The following is a 16,215-nucleotide window of genomic DNA, read 5'->3' on the forward strand; positions in this document are numbered from 1 at the left end:
AATTGCGGGACATGGAGGGGATGGGAGGGGAAGGAAGAATCGCTGGACATGGAGGGGAGGGCAGGGGAGAGAGGAGAAATCGCTTTGACGAGAGCCTTAAAAACATAATCACCATTACAAGATAGCCTTGCTAGCGCCCGTTTCATTTTTTTGAGAAATGGGCCTTTTTTAACTAGTAGTCTACTATTTGGAAATACAGATGGATTCCCAAAGAGAATTGCATACAAATGAGATGCTCGTTGTTTTTGCGACCCCATGCGATATGGGGGAAGCCAGTTGGCTGCTCTGCGCGTGCTACAGACGGCGTAGCTTTTTTTTTTTTTTAAACAAGCCAGGAGCCTGCATTAATGCAATAGTAAACAAGCAATACAGCAGTAAACAAGTCTGCATCATATCTAGCCCTCAGGCTCACACATGCCTTTCATGTGCCTTTCATCTGAAAATGCAAAGCTATTAATATGTATTTCAAGTCACCGCTTACAACTTAGCTTTACAATCCTGTGGCACCTTACTATGGCATGCCATACCATGGATGGATCACTCCCATTGGCTGGCTACTAACATACATGCACTACAAATGCATTCACAGAGCTATGTTGAACTCTAGTGAGGGAATGGGGATTTGGAGATGGGGAGCTGAAGTCTCAGAACTTGAATTTATATACATGCCCAAAGGATCATAAAGAAAAGTTAGATGCCTTTTGAAACAATATTCTTTCAGTCACTTGGGCCTGGGCTTGGGGGAGGGTGGGTTGAGAAGTGCAGAGCTGCAGACAGCCCTTTTACAACACCCCTCTCTCCTGTGCGTATTTCATAGCCAAATAGTCTCTCCGCCAGGTTGCTCGTTGACTCCGGGGTTCTCTTTTCTTCTCTCCTCTGCCACTCCCACTTCCTTGCCAGGGAGCAGGACAGGGCAACAGTAGCAGAAAAACTCCTGCAGCTCTCCCTCCTCTCTGCCTGGCCCTGGACAGCTGAAGCAGGATCCTTTCCTCCCATTGCAGGGAATCACCAGCTCCCTACAGCCTTTCAGGCTGGATTTTTGTCCCACTTTTTTGTGTTCTGGTTAAAAGCAGTCCCTCTGCCCTGATATTTTGTTGTGTGGAACTCACTCAAATTTAACCGGAGGTCTGGAGCTGTCAGGACCAACAGCTCCAGACCTCCCGTTAACTTTTCCACAGTAAAGCTAGGGACTGTTTCTGTGCATTGGGACAGAAAATGGCTGTGCATCGCCTTGCATGCACATTTGTATAGTAATTAGCTCATTATAATAACTTTGCATTCTGTTTTCATTAGCTGCTACCATGATAGGAAAAGAGCTCAGAGAACCCTTTTGTGCATGTCCTGTTTTACTTCTTTGCTCGCTAAACCAGCTAGAACTGGTATAAAAACCACGCTGCTGGCTCGTTAGGTTTTGTGCATCTGGGTCTTAACTGGCTAAATGCTGACTCTGCCCCGGAACACTCCCAAAATAGCCAGTTTTCAGTTCGGCGCTAACCAGTTATTTTCACCAGTGCTAACTGATTAATTTCCACTGAAAAAGACTGGTTAGCCCCAAACAGACAATTTAACTGGTCAGGAGCCATATCTGGCTGGTTAAATCATGTTCAATATCGACCCCAATATCTTTAAGTATCAAGTACTGCCCCACTACACATAAAGATTTAATTTTTGCTGTCGCTCAACTTATACCAGCGAAACATGTGGAGGGGCGTTTTCGATATGACGTCTAAATCCGATTTTGGCCGTTTTGTGAAAAACAACCAAAAATCCATTAGCAAGTATAGCCATTTTCAAACCAGAAAAACGTCCAACTTTTTGTTTCAAAAATGGCCATTTCCTAGATGTTTTTCTGCTCAGTGCATCTCTCTTTTAGGACTGTTTTCAAAAAAATAAAAGGTCCAAGGGAAAAATGCACAAAAAGAAATCATTGGGATGTAGGAGTAGACAGCATTCTTAGTAGACTGGCCACCCAGCCATCCCAGCAGAGCAGTGGGGCACCCTAGGGAGCACTGGTGAACTTCATATAAAAGGTCACAAGTACACATCTCACTGTTACTCCATTATATTGTATGGGAAAAACCTACAGGTACCCAACTGTACACCACTACAATAGCCTTTATGGCTGCCGGTGTTCCCTATATGTAAATACAGCGGGTGTTTGGTGGATTTTGGAGGGCTCATAGTTAGAGTGGGATATGGGCCTGGGTCCCCTTCACTACAATGCACTGCATTGACCATTAGGCAGTTACAGGGACCTTCTTGCTGCTCGAATAAGACTAGCCATAACATCTGAAGCTGTCATAGAGGCCGGTATGTACTGTTTCTTTCACATCTTTAGGAGTGGGTGGGTGAGAGGGGGGTCAGAGACCACTGGGGCAGGGTCATGCCTTACTTCCTCTAGTGGTCATCTGGTCATTTAGGGCAGCTTCTTGTGACTTAGGCGTGATTGAAACAGGACTAGACCAAAATGTCTAACTTTTAGCCCTGGGCATTTTTGCTTTGTTTCATTATGGCAGAAAAATGTCCATGTTTTGGGAACGCCCAGATCTCACCCTCAACATGCCCCCTTGTGATTTGGATGTACTGCAGAGAAAAAAAAGTTCTGAAAATCACGATTTGGACTTTTTCGGAGAACAAATACCATTTTATGCCATTTTTAAGATATTTCTCTCTTTCGAAAATGAGCCCCATAATTTATACATGTGGTCAGTGGCTGAACATTGACACTTATGGATTATGGGCTAGATTCTATTTATCATGGCTAAAAAATCAGCACTGACAAAAATATGCCTGGGGGTATTCTATAAACAATGCTCATATTTAGGTGCTGTTTATAGAATATGCCTCCCTGAATTCTAGAAAGGTTGAAAGATCAGTGACCTATTACAACACCACCCAGAAAGCATAAAGCTGATCAAAAACTTGACACACTAAGGAGCTGGATCTTTCCAGATTTTTATTTGAGGGAACTTGGTCACATCTGTACAGTAAAAGCATTAAAGAGCATTATACGACACAAAAACCTTTCTTCTCTTTGTTTTTCCAGTAAATCCAGAGTACATTCTGCAGGTGACATGCAGGATTGGGCCCATACCCATTAGAAGATAAGCATGGATCTTAGGTATTCATCTATTCTGAAACTCATTTAGGATACCCTTCCTTACCTTTCATAACTATCAGCAAGATCAGATCAGAGACTGTGGCAAGGGTGAGAAACTGCGTGCCTTTCTCTCCTCCTGACATACACTTACTGATGCATGAGAGAAGGTAACAATGTTAGCCCTAACCAGCATCCCAAGAAAGAGTCTTTATGTACACCTTCCGGGAGATGGGAGACCTAGGCTTCTGTCTCTGGCTTGGGACTGGTCTGCTCCTGTTTTTCCATCCTATACTCTTAGGTTTGCATCACTGCATCAAAGGACTCAACCTCTTCCTCTCTTCATAGCTGCTGAGAGGTGGGGCAGGGGGGACAAAATTCCCCTGGCCTCCAAGGGGGGGTCTCTTTCTCTTTCCTGCTCCTGATGGGATACGAGTGATCGCGTCCCGACAGGAGCAGGAGAGAGAAAACTCCACCATCACGGCCAGGCCCCCCTTAGAGGCTGGGGAGGACTGGAAGGAGCACCTCCAGCGTTGCTTTTCTGCCCTGCTGAACGGCTGCTTTTCCTCTCAAGTGCGCATGCGCCTGAGAGGAAAAGCAGCTGCAGGGGCAGGCAATCGGCGGAAGAGCAGCGCTGGAGGAACACGTTTTCTGCTGGGGGGGCCTCGGGATCCCCGCCAGCGAAGGTAATTGGATTGTGTGTGTGTGTGGGGGGGGGGGGGGGGGGGTGACAGTAATCCGTGGGGGTGCAACAGCAACGGAGAGGCGGTGGCTCTGCCTCAGGCCCGGTTCAGTCTCTTGGCGGCCCTGCCTCTCTTAATTTGCAAGGGCACTGTCAATAAAGCTACGAAAAAGTGCAACCCGGGCAAAGAAATCTGGGGCAACCCCACTGCCACAGGAGCGAATGATGAAGGAAGACAGGCCATGAAGGATGTCATTACAAACCAATGGTCCACCAGAATCGCCCTGAAAGAAAAAGAGAACAACTGAGTCAACAGAACAAAGGGAAATTAATTCTTAGATGCCAATGCATCCACCTTCTCCCACTCTTCCTTTGTGCTAAGAGCTCTTAACAGAAAGACACTGTTGCACATAGGTACACCCTACCACGAAACGTTCCCTCCCACGGACATATCTCTAGCGATGTACCCCAATCCTGCCTTGCAGCACCCCCTGCTGTTCCAGTACTGGTAACCCCAGCACTGCAGGACCCTTTGCTATTCCAACAATGAGACCCCCCACAGAGTTCTGCTCATGCACTTCACTTCTACACTGCAGGACCTTTTGCTATTCCAGTACTGAGAAACTTTCTCACACACAGCTCTGCCAGTGAACCTCACTCCTGCCCTGCAGCACCCCTTGCTGTTCCAGTAATGGCAACCCCACAAGACATTGCAGCACCCTTTGCTATTCCAGTACTGAGACTCCCCTCCCCCACCATACATCTCTGCAAACGCACCTCATTCTTGCACTGCAGCTCTCCCTGTTTTTCCAGTACTGAGAACTCCCCCCGCCTCCAAAAATAATAATAATAATAATAATAAAACAAACTCTGCCAAAGCACTTCACTCCATTTCCTGTACAGCAGTAAATAAACCCATTGATCACTTACAAAGCAGATTCCTGCCTGGCGCATGGAAACACGAGTACAGATATTTGTGGATCTGCACAGACGATTCCCAGTAGTCGTGACATTCAGCTCCTGCAATTGGTCTGAAGAAGGGCCTTGGGTGGCCAGCTGGCCCCACCCTGCTGTAACACATTGGGTACCTGTTGGGACCGTCTGGTTCTGCTTTGGAAGTTTCACTGTCTGCACAGTGGCATTCAGATCAGCTGCACGGTTCAGCTGTGTGGGCACAAGATAGAGGCAATCAACAGTGTGTAAACAAAGGTCAGGATTAGTAATGTGACAACAAGGGCTTTGGTTTCCCCTTAAGAGACCTTTTCTAACCCTCTTTCAGTGCCTTAGAATAGGACTTTGCTGGCCAGAGTCCCTCAGCGCTTAACTCAGGCACTGCACAGATTCAAAACTTCCACCAGCCCTCTCATCATTCATTTACACTCACTTTTACCACCAGAATGTCATTCTCCAAGGTCCGAGGGTTAAAACCATTCTCAAAGATCCGCGAGATCCGGAACGTCTGTCTCGTCGCTTCATTGGCAGACAACGAATGGGCCCCAAGCACAATGGTCACAAATGAAGGATTTCTAGGGAGAGGTTGGAGAATCATGCACGTTAGGTTTACAGCACAAGTGCTATGTTTGTGTAAAAATCACTGTCCTTAGGCCCTGCCTACTATTTTCTCACAGACAGGGACCCCACACTCAAGTGTGACAACTATCATTGCAAGGATTCTGAAGCTCACCCAGGGCCCAAAAGTCCAAGGGCTTGGTGCCTGATGAGATAGGAAAATTCATCGTGTACCAATAAAGCAGGAACCTTCTGTACATAAGAACATAAGAGTAGCCATACTGGGTCAGACCAATGGCCCACCTAGCCCAGTATCCTGTTTTCCAGACAGTGGCCAAGCCAGGTCACAAGTACCTGGCAGAAACCCAAATCATGGCAACACTCCATGCTACAAATCCCAGGGCAAACAGTTGCTTTCCATGTCTGTCTCAATAGCAGACTATGGACTTTTCCTCCAGGAATTTATCCAAACCTTTTTTAAACCCAGATATGATAACCGCTGTTATCACCTCCTCTGGCAAAGAATTCCAGAGCTTAACTATTTGTTGAGTGAAAAAATATTTCCTCCTATTTGTTTTAAAAGTATTTCCATGTAACTTCCTCGAATGTTCCCTTATCTTTGTACTTTTGGAACGAGTAAAAAAAAGTCTATTTACTTCTACTCGTTCTACACCACTCAGGATTTTGTAGACCTCAATCATATTTCTCCTCATCCATCTCTTTTCCAAGCTGAAGAGTTCCATCCCCTTTATCATTTTGGTCACTCTTCTTTGAACCTTTTCTAATTCCGCTATATCTTTTTTGAGATATGGTGACCAGAACTGAACACAATACTCGAGGTGCGGACGCACCATGGAGCAATACAAAGGCATTATAGTATTTTCAGTCTTATTCACCATCTCTTTCCTAATAATTCCTAGCATCCTATTTGCTTTTTTGGCCACCACCGCACACTGAGAAGAAGATTTCAGCGTATTATCTACAACAACATCCAGATCTTTTTCTTGAGTGCTGACCCCTAAGGTGGACCCCAGCATTAGGTAACTATGATTTGGATTATTCTTTCCAATGTGCAACACTTTGCATTGGTCCACATTAAATTTCATCTGCTATTTGGATGCCCAGTCTTCCAGTTTCCTAAGGTCTTCCTGCAATATTTCACAATATTTCACAGTCCTGCCCTTAACATACCCCTGCCACGCCCCCTTGAGATTTGGTTGCATTGCAGACGAACTGCACAGATAAATGTCTGTAAAATGGGTTTTGAAAGTACTGATTTGGACACTTTGGTGAGAAAATGTCCAAATGCTGCTTTATGCCACTTTTTAGATGTTTTTCTTTTTCGAAAATGATCCCCACAGTGTACACCAGTCCTGAGATGAGGCTGGACTGAGACTGCTTGGAGCAGTCCACAGAGCCAGCAGTAGATGGAGCTAATGAGTCAGAGAGACCAGAACTCCAGGACACAACAGGCCAGATATAGCAGGACATAAGGAAGACTTGTGCTGAGGCTGCAGTTTAGTGAAGCCAGATGTCCTGTTTTATATATGACTAGTAAATAAGGCCCGTTTCTGACACAAATGAAACGGGCGCTGGCAAGGTTTTCCTCGGAGTGTGTATGTTTCAGAGAGTGAGTCTGGGTGCAAGTGTGTCTGTGAGAGAGAGAGTGTATGTGTCAGAATGAGAGTGTGTGTGTTTGAATTAGGGTTACCATTCGTCCGGATTTTCCCGGACATGTCCTCTTTTTGAGGGCATGTCCGGGGAGTCTGGCGGATTTTGCCTGCACCCACGTTTGTCCGGATTTCTGAACAAACGTGGGCGCGGGTGCGGGCAGGCGCATGCGTGTGGGCGGGCGATCGGCGCCGTGGGTCTGGTCTCCCGTCCCCTCCCCTTCCTTACCATGTTCCCTGGTGGTCTAGTGACGTCTTCGGGGCAGGAAAGAGCCCCCTCTTTCCTGCCCGGAGCGCTGCCTCCCCTGTCTATCATCCTCCTCAGTCTGGCTGGGGATTCAAAATGGCCGCTGAGAGTTGAACTCTTGCGAGGCCGCTTCAACTCTCGGTGGCCATTTTGAATCCCCAGCCAGACCGAGGAGGATGCAGCAGGCAAGGGCAGGCAGCGCTCCGGGCAGGAAAGAGGGGGCTCTTTCCTGCCCCGAAGAGAAGATGCTACTAGACCACCAGGGCTAGATAGTAAGTGAGGGGGGGGTATGTGAGAGGGGGGGAGGGGATAGGGTTACCATTTTGTGTCCTCTGAAAAAGAGGACACATGTCACGCCCCCTACCCCGCCCCGCCTCATGCCCCGCCCCCTGCCATGCCCCCTTCGGGTCCTCATTCTGCCCCTATTCCCCGCCCCCCATCACATAGTCCCCTCCCCCCTCTCACATACCCCCCCTCACTTACTATCTAGCCCTGGTGGTCTAGTAGCATCTTCTCTTCAGGGCAGGAAAGAGCCCCCTCTTTCCTGCCCGGAGCGCTGCCTACCCTTGCCTGCTGCATCCTCCTCGGTCTGGCTGGGGATTCAAAATGGCCACCGAGAGTTGAAGCGGTCTCGCGAGAGTTCAACTCTCGGCGGCCATTTTGAATCCCCAGCCAGACCGAGGAGGATGATAGACAGGGGAGGCAGCGCTCTGGGCAGGAAAGAGGGGGCTCTTTCCTGCCCCGAAGACGTCACTAGACCACCAGGGAACATGGTAAGGAAGGGGAGGGGACGGGAGACCAGACCCACGGCGCCAATCGCCCGCCCACATGCACACGCCTGCCCGCACCCGCGCCCACGTTTGTCCAGAAATCCGGACAAACGTGGGTGCAGGCAAAATCCGCCGGACGCCCCGGACATGCCCTCAAAAAGAGGACATGTCCAGGGAAATCCGGACGAATGGTAACCCTAACCCAGGCCCACCCTTGGCTATGCCACTGGTTCCTGCTCAGAATGAGAGTCTGTGCGAGTGCGTATATGAGACACAGTGAGTGTAAGAGAGAGAGTGTGTTTCACACAGATACACTGTGTGTGACAGAGAGAGTGTGTGTGAGACAGAGAGAGTGTGAGAGAGTATGTGTGCGATACACAGACTCTCTGTGAGACCGAGTGTGTGAGAGTGACTCAGTGACACATAGAGAGTGAATGTGATACAGTGTGAGACATAGTGTGAGAGACTGTGTGAGAGTGAGAGAGAGAAAGACACTGACTGTGAGATAGAGAGTGTATGTGTGACAGAGATACCTCCTCCCCTCCATCTGTGGTGTGGGGACCCCCTCCCCCTCCCCTGTGGTCTCAGGATCCCCTCTCCCCCTGTCAGGTCTCAGGGCCCCCTCCCCTCCCCCTCTGCCTTTACCTCCCCTCTGGTCTCAGGACCCCCTGCCCCTCTCTCCCCCTCTGTGTGGTTGGCAGCACCGTGCGAGTGTGTGTGTGTGAGAGAGAAAGAAAGAGTGAGACTGGGTGCGAGTGTGTCTGTGAGAGAGAGAGTGTGTGTGATTGTCCTCTGTCCTCTGTCCCCTGCCCCTCTCCAGGCACCCAGCGATTCTCCTCTGTCCCCTGCCCCCCCTGCAGCCACCCAGCAATTGTCGTCTCCCCTGCCCCCCCTCCAGCCACCCAGCAAGTCTCCTGTCTCCCCTGCCCCCCTCCAGCCATCCAGCGATTCTCCTCTGTCCCCCCTCCAATCACCCAGCGATTCTCCTCTGTCCCCTGCCCCTTCAGCCACCCAGCGATTATGCTCTCCCCTGCCCCCCCTTCAGCCATCCATCGATTCTCCTGTCTCCCCTGCTCCCCTCCAGCCACCTAGTGATTATCCTCTCTCCGCTGCCCCCCCTCGAGCAATCCAGCGATTATCCTCTGTCCCCTGCCCCAAGTTTCAGGGTCCCCTTCCCTCCCTCCCTTTTAGTTCTAGTGTCATCGTCCCTCCCTTCCTCCCTCCCTCCCAGTTCCAGTTGCACTCGCTCAAAGTTTTAGAAATCATCATTAAAAGGCGTGCAGCCTCGGTCCTTCTCATTGTTTTAGCTCTGGTCCCGCCCTCATTGCAGAAAGAGGGAATGAGGGCGGGACCAGAGCTAACAGAGAGAAGGTCCGAGCCTGCATGCCTGTTGGTGGCGACCTGGGGAGGGCGTGGCATTGCGGCGAGGGCGGCAGGGGCGGGGCCTCGTGCAGTTGGTCAGTGCTGCGGCTGACGTTCCCGGAAGTACATGACGTTCAGTAGCTCAGCAGAGCACACGAATGCCTCAGCCATGAGCCACGCAGTCAGCTTCAGAACGTTGGAGGTGGGTTTTATTATATAGGATATATAAGATAGATCTATTTTTTAAAGAAATTATCCTCTATCCTGCTTAAGCGTGAACAGAATACAATTATTCTGTTTTTAATATTTGGACAGAATACAGAAAAATAACAGAGTTGCCAGTTACCGAGTACCAGAAGGGAAACATTTTGACCAGTCCTGATTTAACTCACATCTCCAATGCAGTAAGGGATTTGTAGTCCCTGATTCTACTCATTTAAATCAATACTGCAGGACCCATCATTCACCGAATGAAGCTGCAAAAAATATAGTTCTGAGTTCTGACCTACAATCTTCCTTCTGGAACCAAGTAACTTGGAAGCTCTAAGGTAAACATAAACAAACAAACTAACTAAACTTCCTACTTGACTAGAGATGCCATGTCACCCTGTTCCAGGCTGTAGATTTTGGGACAGTTTTGGATTTCTGACCACCTAATTCTGTTGTGTTATGGGACTTGCAGCACTGATTTCAATAAGCAGGATCAGGCACTACAAATCTAACACTACTGTGGGATGTAAGTTCAAAATCCGGATTGGTCAAAAAATCTGCAGCCTGGAACTGGGTAACTGGCAGCTCCTCGTGACATGTGTGTATAGATTAACGACTTTTTAAAAAGGAAGTTGCAGAGGCTGACTCCTGGTCCCTTTCCTTTCCTTTCTACTCCTTGATTCCTCTCCACTACTTCTATTTCTCTCTGCTGCCTCCTCCCTCCCCCTCCAGTTTTCTGCCCAAGGAACATGCCTGGGGCATGGGCACAAGAGTTTCATAGTAAGCACACAGCTCTTGTGTGCATGCCAGGCAAACCCAGAAGTGATGAACACATCTTGCGCCTTTAAATATAAACTATTCAAAAAAACATTTCCACTTCAATGGCTTATATTTAAGCGCAGAAAACAGGTGCAAATGTGTGCTTTCACTTGCTCAGATCTGCACACATTTATTTCTCAGTACCAGCACCTCAAGGTGTTCATTGGATTCCTTCCACTTCTGAAACAAATCAAAACTGGCAGATTTAAAACAGAAAATCATAATAAATCCTCTCTTCAACACCCCCCCATCACCTCCACAACCACTACCACCACCACCAACTCCAGTTCCAAGCTGGCATTAGGTCTCCAGCAGTTTGTTTGAGTACTGTCCTCTGAGCATTGGGAGGGAATAGCAAATGACCACATTATCATCCATTTTACTACATGAAATTTGCAGCCATCTTTGGTGCACGTTTCCTGCACTAAAGCTCTCTGAGAATTCTGCACAGATTAATGCTGGGTGCTAGTCCAGCGCTAATGGGCTCTAAGGCATTAGGTTCTTATCATCAGCCCCCAGGTTCCTCTTCCTCAGCAGGCTCTTGTCCACCTCCCCCTGTTCTCCTATCACTGCATTCCCAGGTCCCTCTCAGTTTCCTGGAGTACAGAGAGTACTAGTGACAAAGAAGCAAGACAGGGATGAACTCCCTGTGCCCCTGGTTGCTCTTTCCCCAGGATGCACACTTCCTTTCTAATCAGGACACCAGGAAGGAGGGTAGGAGCAGCTGCAAAGATGAGGAGGATGTGCTTATTGTGTCCCCACAGAGCTGCCAAGTTACCCAGTTCCAGGAGGGAGACTTTTTGGCTAGTCTTGGTTTTAAACTTGCATCCCAAAGCAGTATGGGATTTGTAGTCCCTGATTCCACCCACTGAAATCAGTGCTGCAAGTCCCATAATGCATCAGGATGAGGGTGTCTTAAATCCCAAACTGGCCTAAAATCTCCCTCCTTGAACAGGGTAACTTGGAAGCTCAATCCTCACGCTGCCAGCCTTGTCAGAAAGGCATACTGCAGGGGAAATTTTGGAGGTTTGAAATGTTCCTGTTTAGCACTTTCTGGTGGCCCTAGCCATGGCTTTGGAATCAGTTGTGTATACTTATACTCTGCAATGAACACAGCAATTGCTCCTGAAAAAGATACGTATTACCAAATGCTGGAATAAACTTGTAAGCAGTAGAGAGATGAGACTTACAGATCCATAAGGCAGTGAGCCGCTGTTATCAGGAAGTTGGGAGCTATGAGTGACCCGCCACAGAAGTGCTGCCCTTGGATCTGCAGGGAAGCGATGAAGGGCCAGGAATTGGGAATAGCTTCTTTACCTCCAACAATCCAGCTCTGAAGACTTCCTGGCAGGTTGTTAAAGATAAATTCACATTATTTCTAATCAGAGCCTTAAAGAAATGTTTCCTAGCCAGGGCAAAAGTTAAATACCTTCTTGTCTCATGGAAGGAATTCTATGGAGCAGCTAAAACAAAAGACCTCATACTAGCCAAACAACCTAATTGGCTTTCTCCAGCTGCATTTTACTGCACATAGCATGAGAACAGGCAATATAGAGCATGATGATAGATACCCTGACTCACTGGCTTTGTAAATCTGACCCACAGACTTTGGGTCAGATGCTCAAGACATTCCATTTCCTGCACTCTCCCAACGCTGTACACAGGACATGGCTCAGTGCCAGGGATCTGTCCTTATGCTGGATTCTGGATTGCACAGGCTGTCATGAACCCTAGCTGAATCAGAAAATGTGAGAAATGCAAACTTACCACCTTGGCTGGGGTAGACTGTACTGAGCACCCAGAGGGCAGAGGAGAGAAGCCAGAGAAGCGTCATAATGCACCAGTCACCAGCAATTAAAGCAATCCTGGTACCCCTAGCTCTACTTTGCTTTTTAAAGCCTTCAGTATGGGCAGTTATCATTACTCCATAGCCACAGCTCAACAGTCTGTTTCCTGAATGCCTGTACCAAGACAGCAGGAGGTGTTCCGCCCTCGGCACCCTATCCACCCATCCCCCCCCTCTACTTAGTACATGGGGGTTAAGGGGAGAGAATATGGTTGTAAATTCAAATTTGACTTCTAGGCAAAACTGCTGATCCGTCTTGCAGTTGCCACAAGTTTAAAATGGTTGCCGAGACTACAAATGGTGTCCCCACAAAACTGAAAGGGATCCCTGCAGGATTCCCGCTGTCCCCGCTCCCATGCAGCTCTCTACCGCAAAGATTCTCGGTGAGCAACAAGTTGCAGAGAGGGAGAGCGGCCACTGCGACATGGACGCTTAATGTGCATCAAGGATGTCGATGCATGGGAGGTGCTAGCAGAGTGCTTGGAGAGAGAATGATGGTGATGCTTCTTAGGTTTTTTTATGCTGTAGGTCCCTCGATGCACACGGCACCAACAAGGATGTAGGGTCCTTATGCGGTCGTGGTACCAAGTCCGATGTCAGACATTGTCGATGTTGCGTCGATGCTGATGCAAGTTCCATGTCTATTGCCGAATCCCCCGCCATTCTTGATGCTGATACAGAACCAAAAAGCTTTTTGTGCTGGACTCTGTATGCTTTGTTTGCATGCGCAGATAGAGGGCCACACTGTATGTTCCAGTGCTCTGGACCCAAGCACTGAACACACCAGTAACGGGGGTCTGTACTGAAATGGTCCTCTTGCATTGAGTACATTTTTAAAGCCACTCGGCACCCTCGTTGACATGGAGGAAAAAATGGCAGGCCAAAAGGCTCAATAGCCTAGGAAGCTCGAGTAGGTTCCGTTCCCAAAAATTGTTGATGCTTCCTGGCCAAAAGAAGGCCTCAAAGGCTGAAAAAAAAATGAAAACATTTGTAGAAAATCAATAAACTGATTAAAATGAACAGTGAAAAAAAAAGAAAAATATGATTTAAAAAAGTCCTGAAAAAGGGAAAGCACCAAAAATGGAAACGTTTGACGCACTGAGGAAAGATTAGAAACCCAACCTCTCTACTCCATAGAAAACTGCTGGTCCCGTGCTCGAGCATCGGGTGGGAAGGCAACAGCACATGTGTGGTGTGGGGACACTGCCTTAAAGTTTTACAGTGACAGTGCACTATCACAGTGTCCACACCAGGTTCCGAAGATGATGTCACCCGCATGTGAGAATATCACGCCTGCTTGTCCTCGGAAAATATATTTCACACTTCCTAGCCACAAAGGGGGGAGAGGGAGAGGCAGGAGTGGCCCAAGGCAAGATGCCGCCTAAGGCAGTTCTAAGATGCTGTCCCCTTCCTTCCTCCAACCCATTCGTGGTGTTTACCTGGTTGTTTTGTCACGTTCCATCACATTCCAAAAGCCAGCGCCTGCAATTCCCATACAGTACCTCTGCCTGAGCATCTGACGAAACAGGAAGTTACATCAGAAAGGTGGCCGCAGTAAAGGGAAGAGGAGGGTGCTGGTGGCAGGGCACTGTATGGGAATTGCTGCTGCTGTCGGCTTTTGGAATGTGACAAAACAACAGGTAAACATTGTAAAAGGAATGGAGGAAAGAAGGGGGAGATGCCACTCCCCAAAGAGTGCCACCTGAGGACTCCACCTCAGGAGGCCTAATGGTCGGGCCACCCCTGGGGAGAGGACCCTAAAGACAAGTACTCTGTTCAATTCAGGGTGTGTGTGCTTGGGGGAGGGGGGAGGGGAAAGAGGGTTGAATTTCCTCCTCTGAAGTAACAGAAAGAGATGCAAGTGCCTCTCTCAAGCTCTTTTCATTCTGACACCCTTTAAAAGAAAAAAAAAAATCTTTCTTTTTGTTATTTCTGGAGAATGAATCACGAAAAGAAATATTTCCTGCCCTTCTCTCCACCCCCCCCCCCCCCATTATAACCTTCTGCTAGCCACCTAAGCTGAAACAAAAACTCATCAGAAGTAAACTCCAAACAGAATCCCAGATAGAAGAAAGCACCAACTCTTGCCAGACACTGTGATGCAAGTTACGCCAGCACTTATCACAAGATCCTACCCACAAAAGAAAAACGGTTAGTCAATTCATAGTTACTTGTAAAGTTCTGATGGTAGAAAATTTTTATTAAAAAAGGGCAATAACAGAGTGCTACTTCTCATTGGAAACTTTGTAAACATTACATTGCTGTACTAAAAAAAAGCACTGGATCATGATCCAAAGAGAATTATGAAGAGGTTATGATCACAAGGAACCAGGGGCGTAGCCAGACCTTGAGATGGGAGAGAGCCAGAGCCCAAGGTGGTGGTGGTGGTGGGGGCACATTTTGGTCGCTGCTCTGCTGCCATCCCCTCCTCCGCTACCCACTGCCACCGCTGTACATCTTGGCTGGTGGAGGTCCCCAACCCCCGCCAGCTGAAGCACTGCCGCCACAAATACCTTGGCTGGTGGGGGTCCCCGACCACACGCCAGCTGACGACTTCATCCAGCGCTGGTCTCCGGCGCCACCGCATTGCCTGTCCAGCTCTCTCTTCCCCTCACGTCCGGCACGCTACTTTTAGTGAAACTGAGAGTGCCAGATGTGAGGGGAAGGGAGAGCAGGGCAGGCAATGTGATGGCACCGCCACAGACCAGCACTGGACGAAGTCTTCAGCTAGCAGGGGTTGGAGATCCCCGCCAGCCAACCAGGGGCCCAGAGCAAATTTGGGGGGGGTCCCAGGTTCCTGTGGCCCCACCTAGCTACGCCACTTGCAAGGAACATTCCTATTCCAACCGATAATAAGCTGGATACAAGGAAACCAGTCATAGCGGTGAAAGAGAAAGGGTATTAATTATAGAGGTGTCAGTCCCAAGCAATTAATTTGTGAATTGTGTAAAGCAGGGGTTCTCAACCCAGTCCTCGGGACACACCTAGCCAGACAGGTTTTCAGGATATCCACAATGAATATGCATGAGATAAATTTGCATACAATGGAGGTAGGGCATGCAAAGCTATCGCATGCATACTCATTGTGGGGTATCCTGAAAACCTAATTGGCTAGGTGTGACCTGAGGACTAGGAGGAGTGGCCTAGTGGTTAGAGTGGTGGACTTTGGTACTGGGGAACTGGGTTTGATTCCCATTTCAGGCACAGGCAGCTCCTTTTGACTCTGGGCAAGTCACTTAACCCTCCATTGCCCCAGATACAAATAAGTACCTGTATATAATACGTAAGCTGCATTGAGCCTGCTATGAGTGGGAAAGCGTGAGGTACAGATGTAAGAAAAATAAAATAAAAATAAAATGGTGTAGAGAGGAAAGATTTTCATGGACCAAGAAATGAAGTATGAGACCAAGAAAGATACAGAAATATTAACAAGATGCAAGTACCACAGTGCACCTTACAGTAAATTTGAGACTGAAATGATACTCCATATACTCTGGATCTGGACTGAGCTTCATTACTGTGCACAAAAGTAACCTATTTGGAGACACTGCCCTTGAGAAAAACATTCAAAATAAAAGACTGGCATTCATGCTTCTCTATGAATGTACTGTATTCATATCCAAAGACACCAGAGAAACAAGCCAAAACTGGAGGACATAATTTTCACAGATATAACAGAAACCATCACAGAAAACAAAAACCCAGAATGACAGCTCAGTAGGTGAACATTTCTCTTTTTTTTTTACTTTTATTTCTCTCAATTTCAAACATTAAAATCACAATAACACTTTTGTGACAAAAAAATGAAGAAAAACATTAAATTAGGTAATATACAGCATATAAAGAAATTCAAACTGAATAATTGCCACAATAAAAATAAAATAGGAGGCCAAGATTACAAAAAGAAAAACACTTGAGGAAATTTTTAAAAATAACCAAATAGACACCACTCCAGTCTGAACCTTATAGCCAGCTATTTTACAGTGGCTCCCCACTGCAGTCA

At 47.8% G+C, this 16,215-nt stretch overlaps 1 protein-coding gene across 1 annotated transcript; it reads right to left on the reverse strand.

Moving 5' to 3' along the window:
- Positions 1-3,778: 3,778 nt before the first annotated feature.
- LOC115479506 (neutrophil elastase-like) lies at positions 3,779-12,278 on the reverse strand. Its single transcript, XM_030217448.1, has 5 exons — positions 12,134-12,278; positions 11,557-11,710; positions 5,164-5,305; positions 4,710-4,943; positions 3,779-4,063 (listed from the first exon to the last, which is right to left on the reverse strand). The coding sequence occupies exons 1-5, from the start codon at positions 12,198-12,200 to the stop codon at positions 3,914-3,916; spliced, it is 747 nt and encodes a 248-aa protein (XP_030073308.1). The 5' UTR covers positions 12,201-12,278; the 3' UTR covers positions 3,779-3,913.
- Between the last annotated feature and the right edge of the window lie 3,937 nt (positions 12,279-16,215).

The sequence above is a fragment of the Microcaecilia unicolor genome, chromosome 11 (genome assembly GCF_901765095.1).
Source record: "Microcaecilia unicolor chromosome 11, aMicUni1.1, whole genome shotgun sequence".
In the NCBI taxonomy this organism is placed as follows: Eukaryota; Metazoa; Chordata; class Amphibia; order Gymnophiona; family Siphonopidae; genus Microcaecilia; species Microcaecilia unicolor.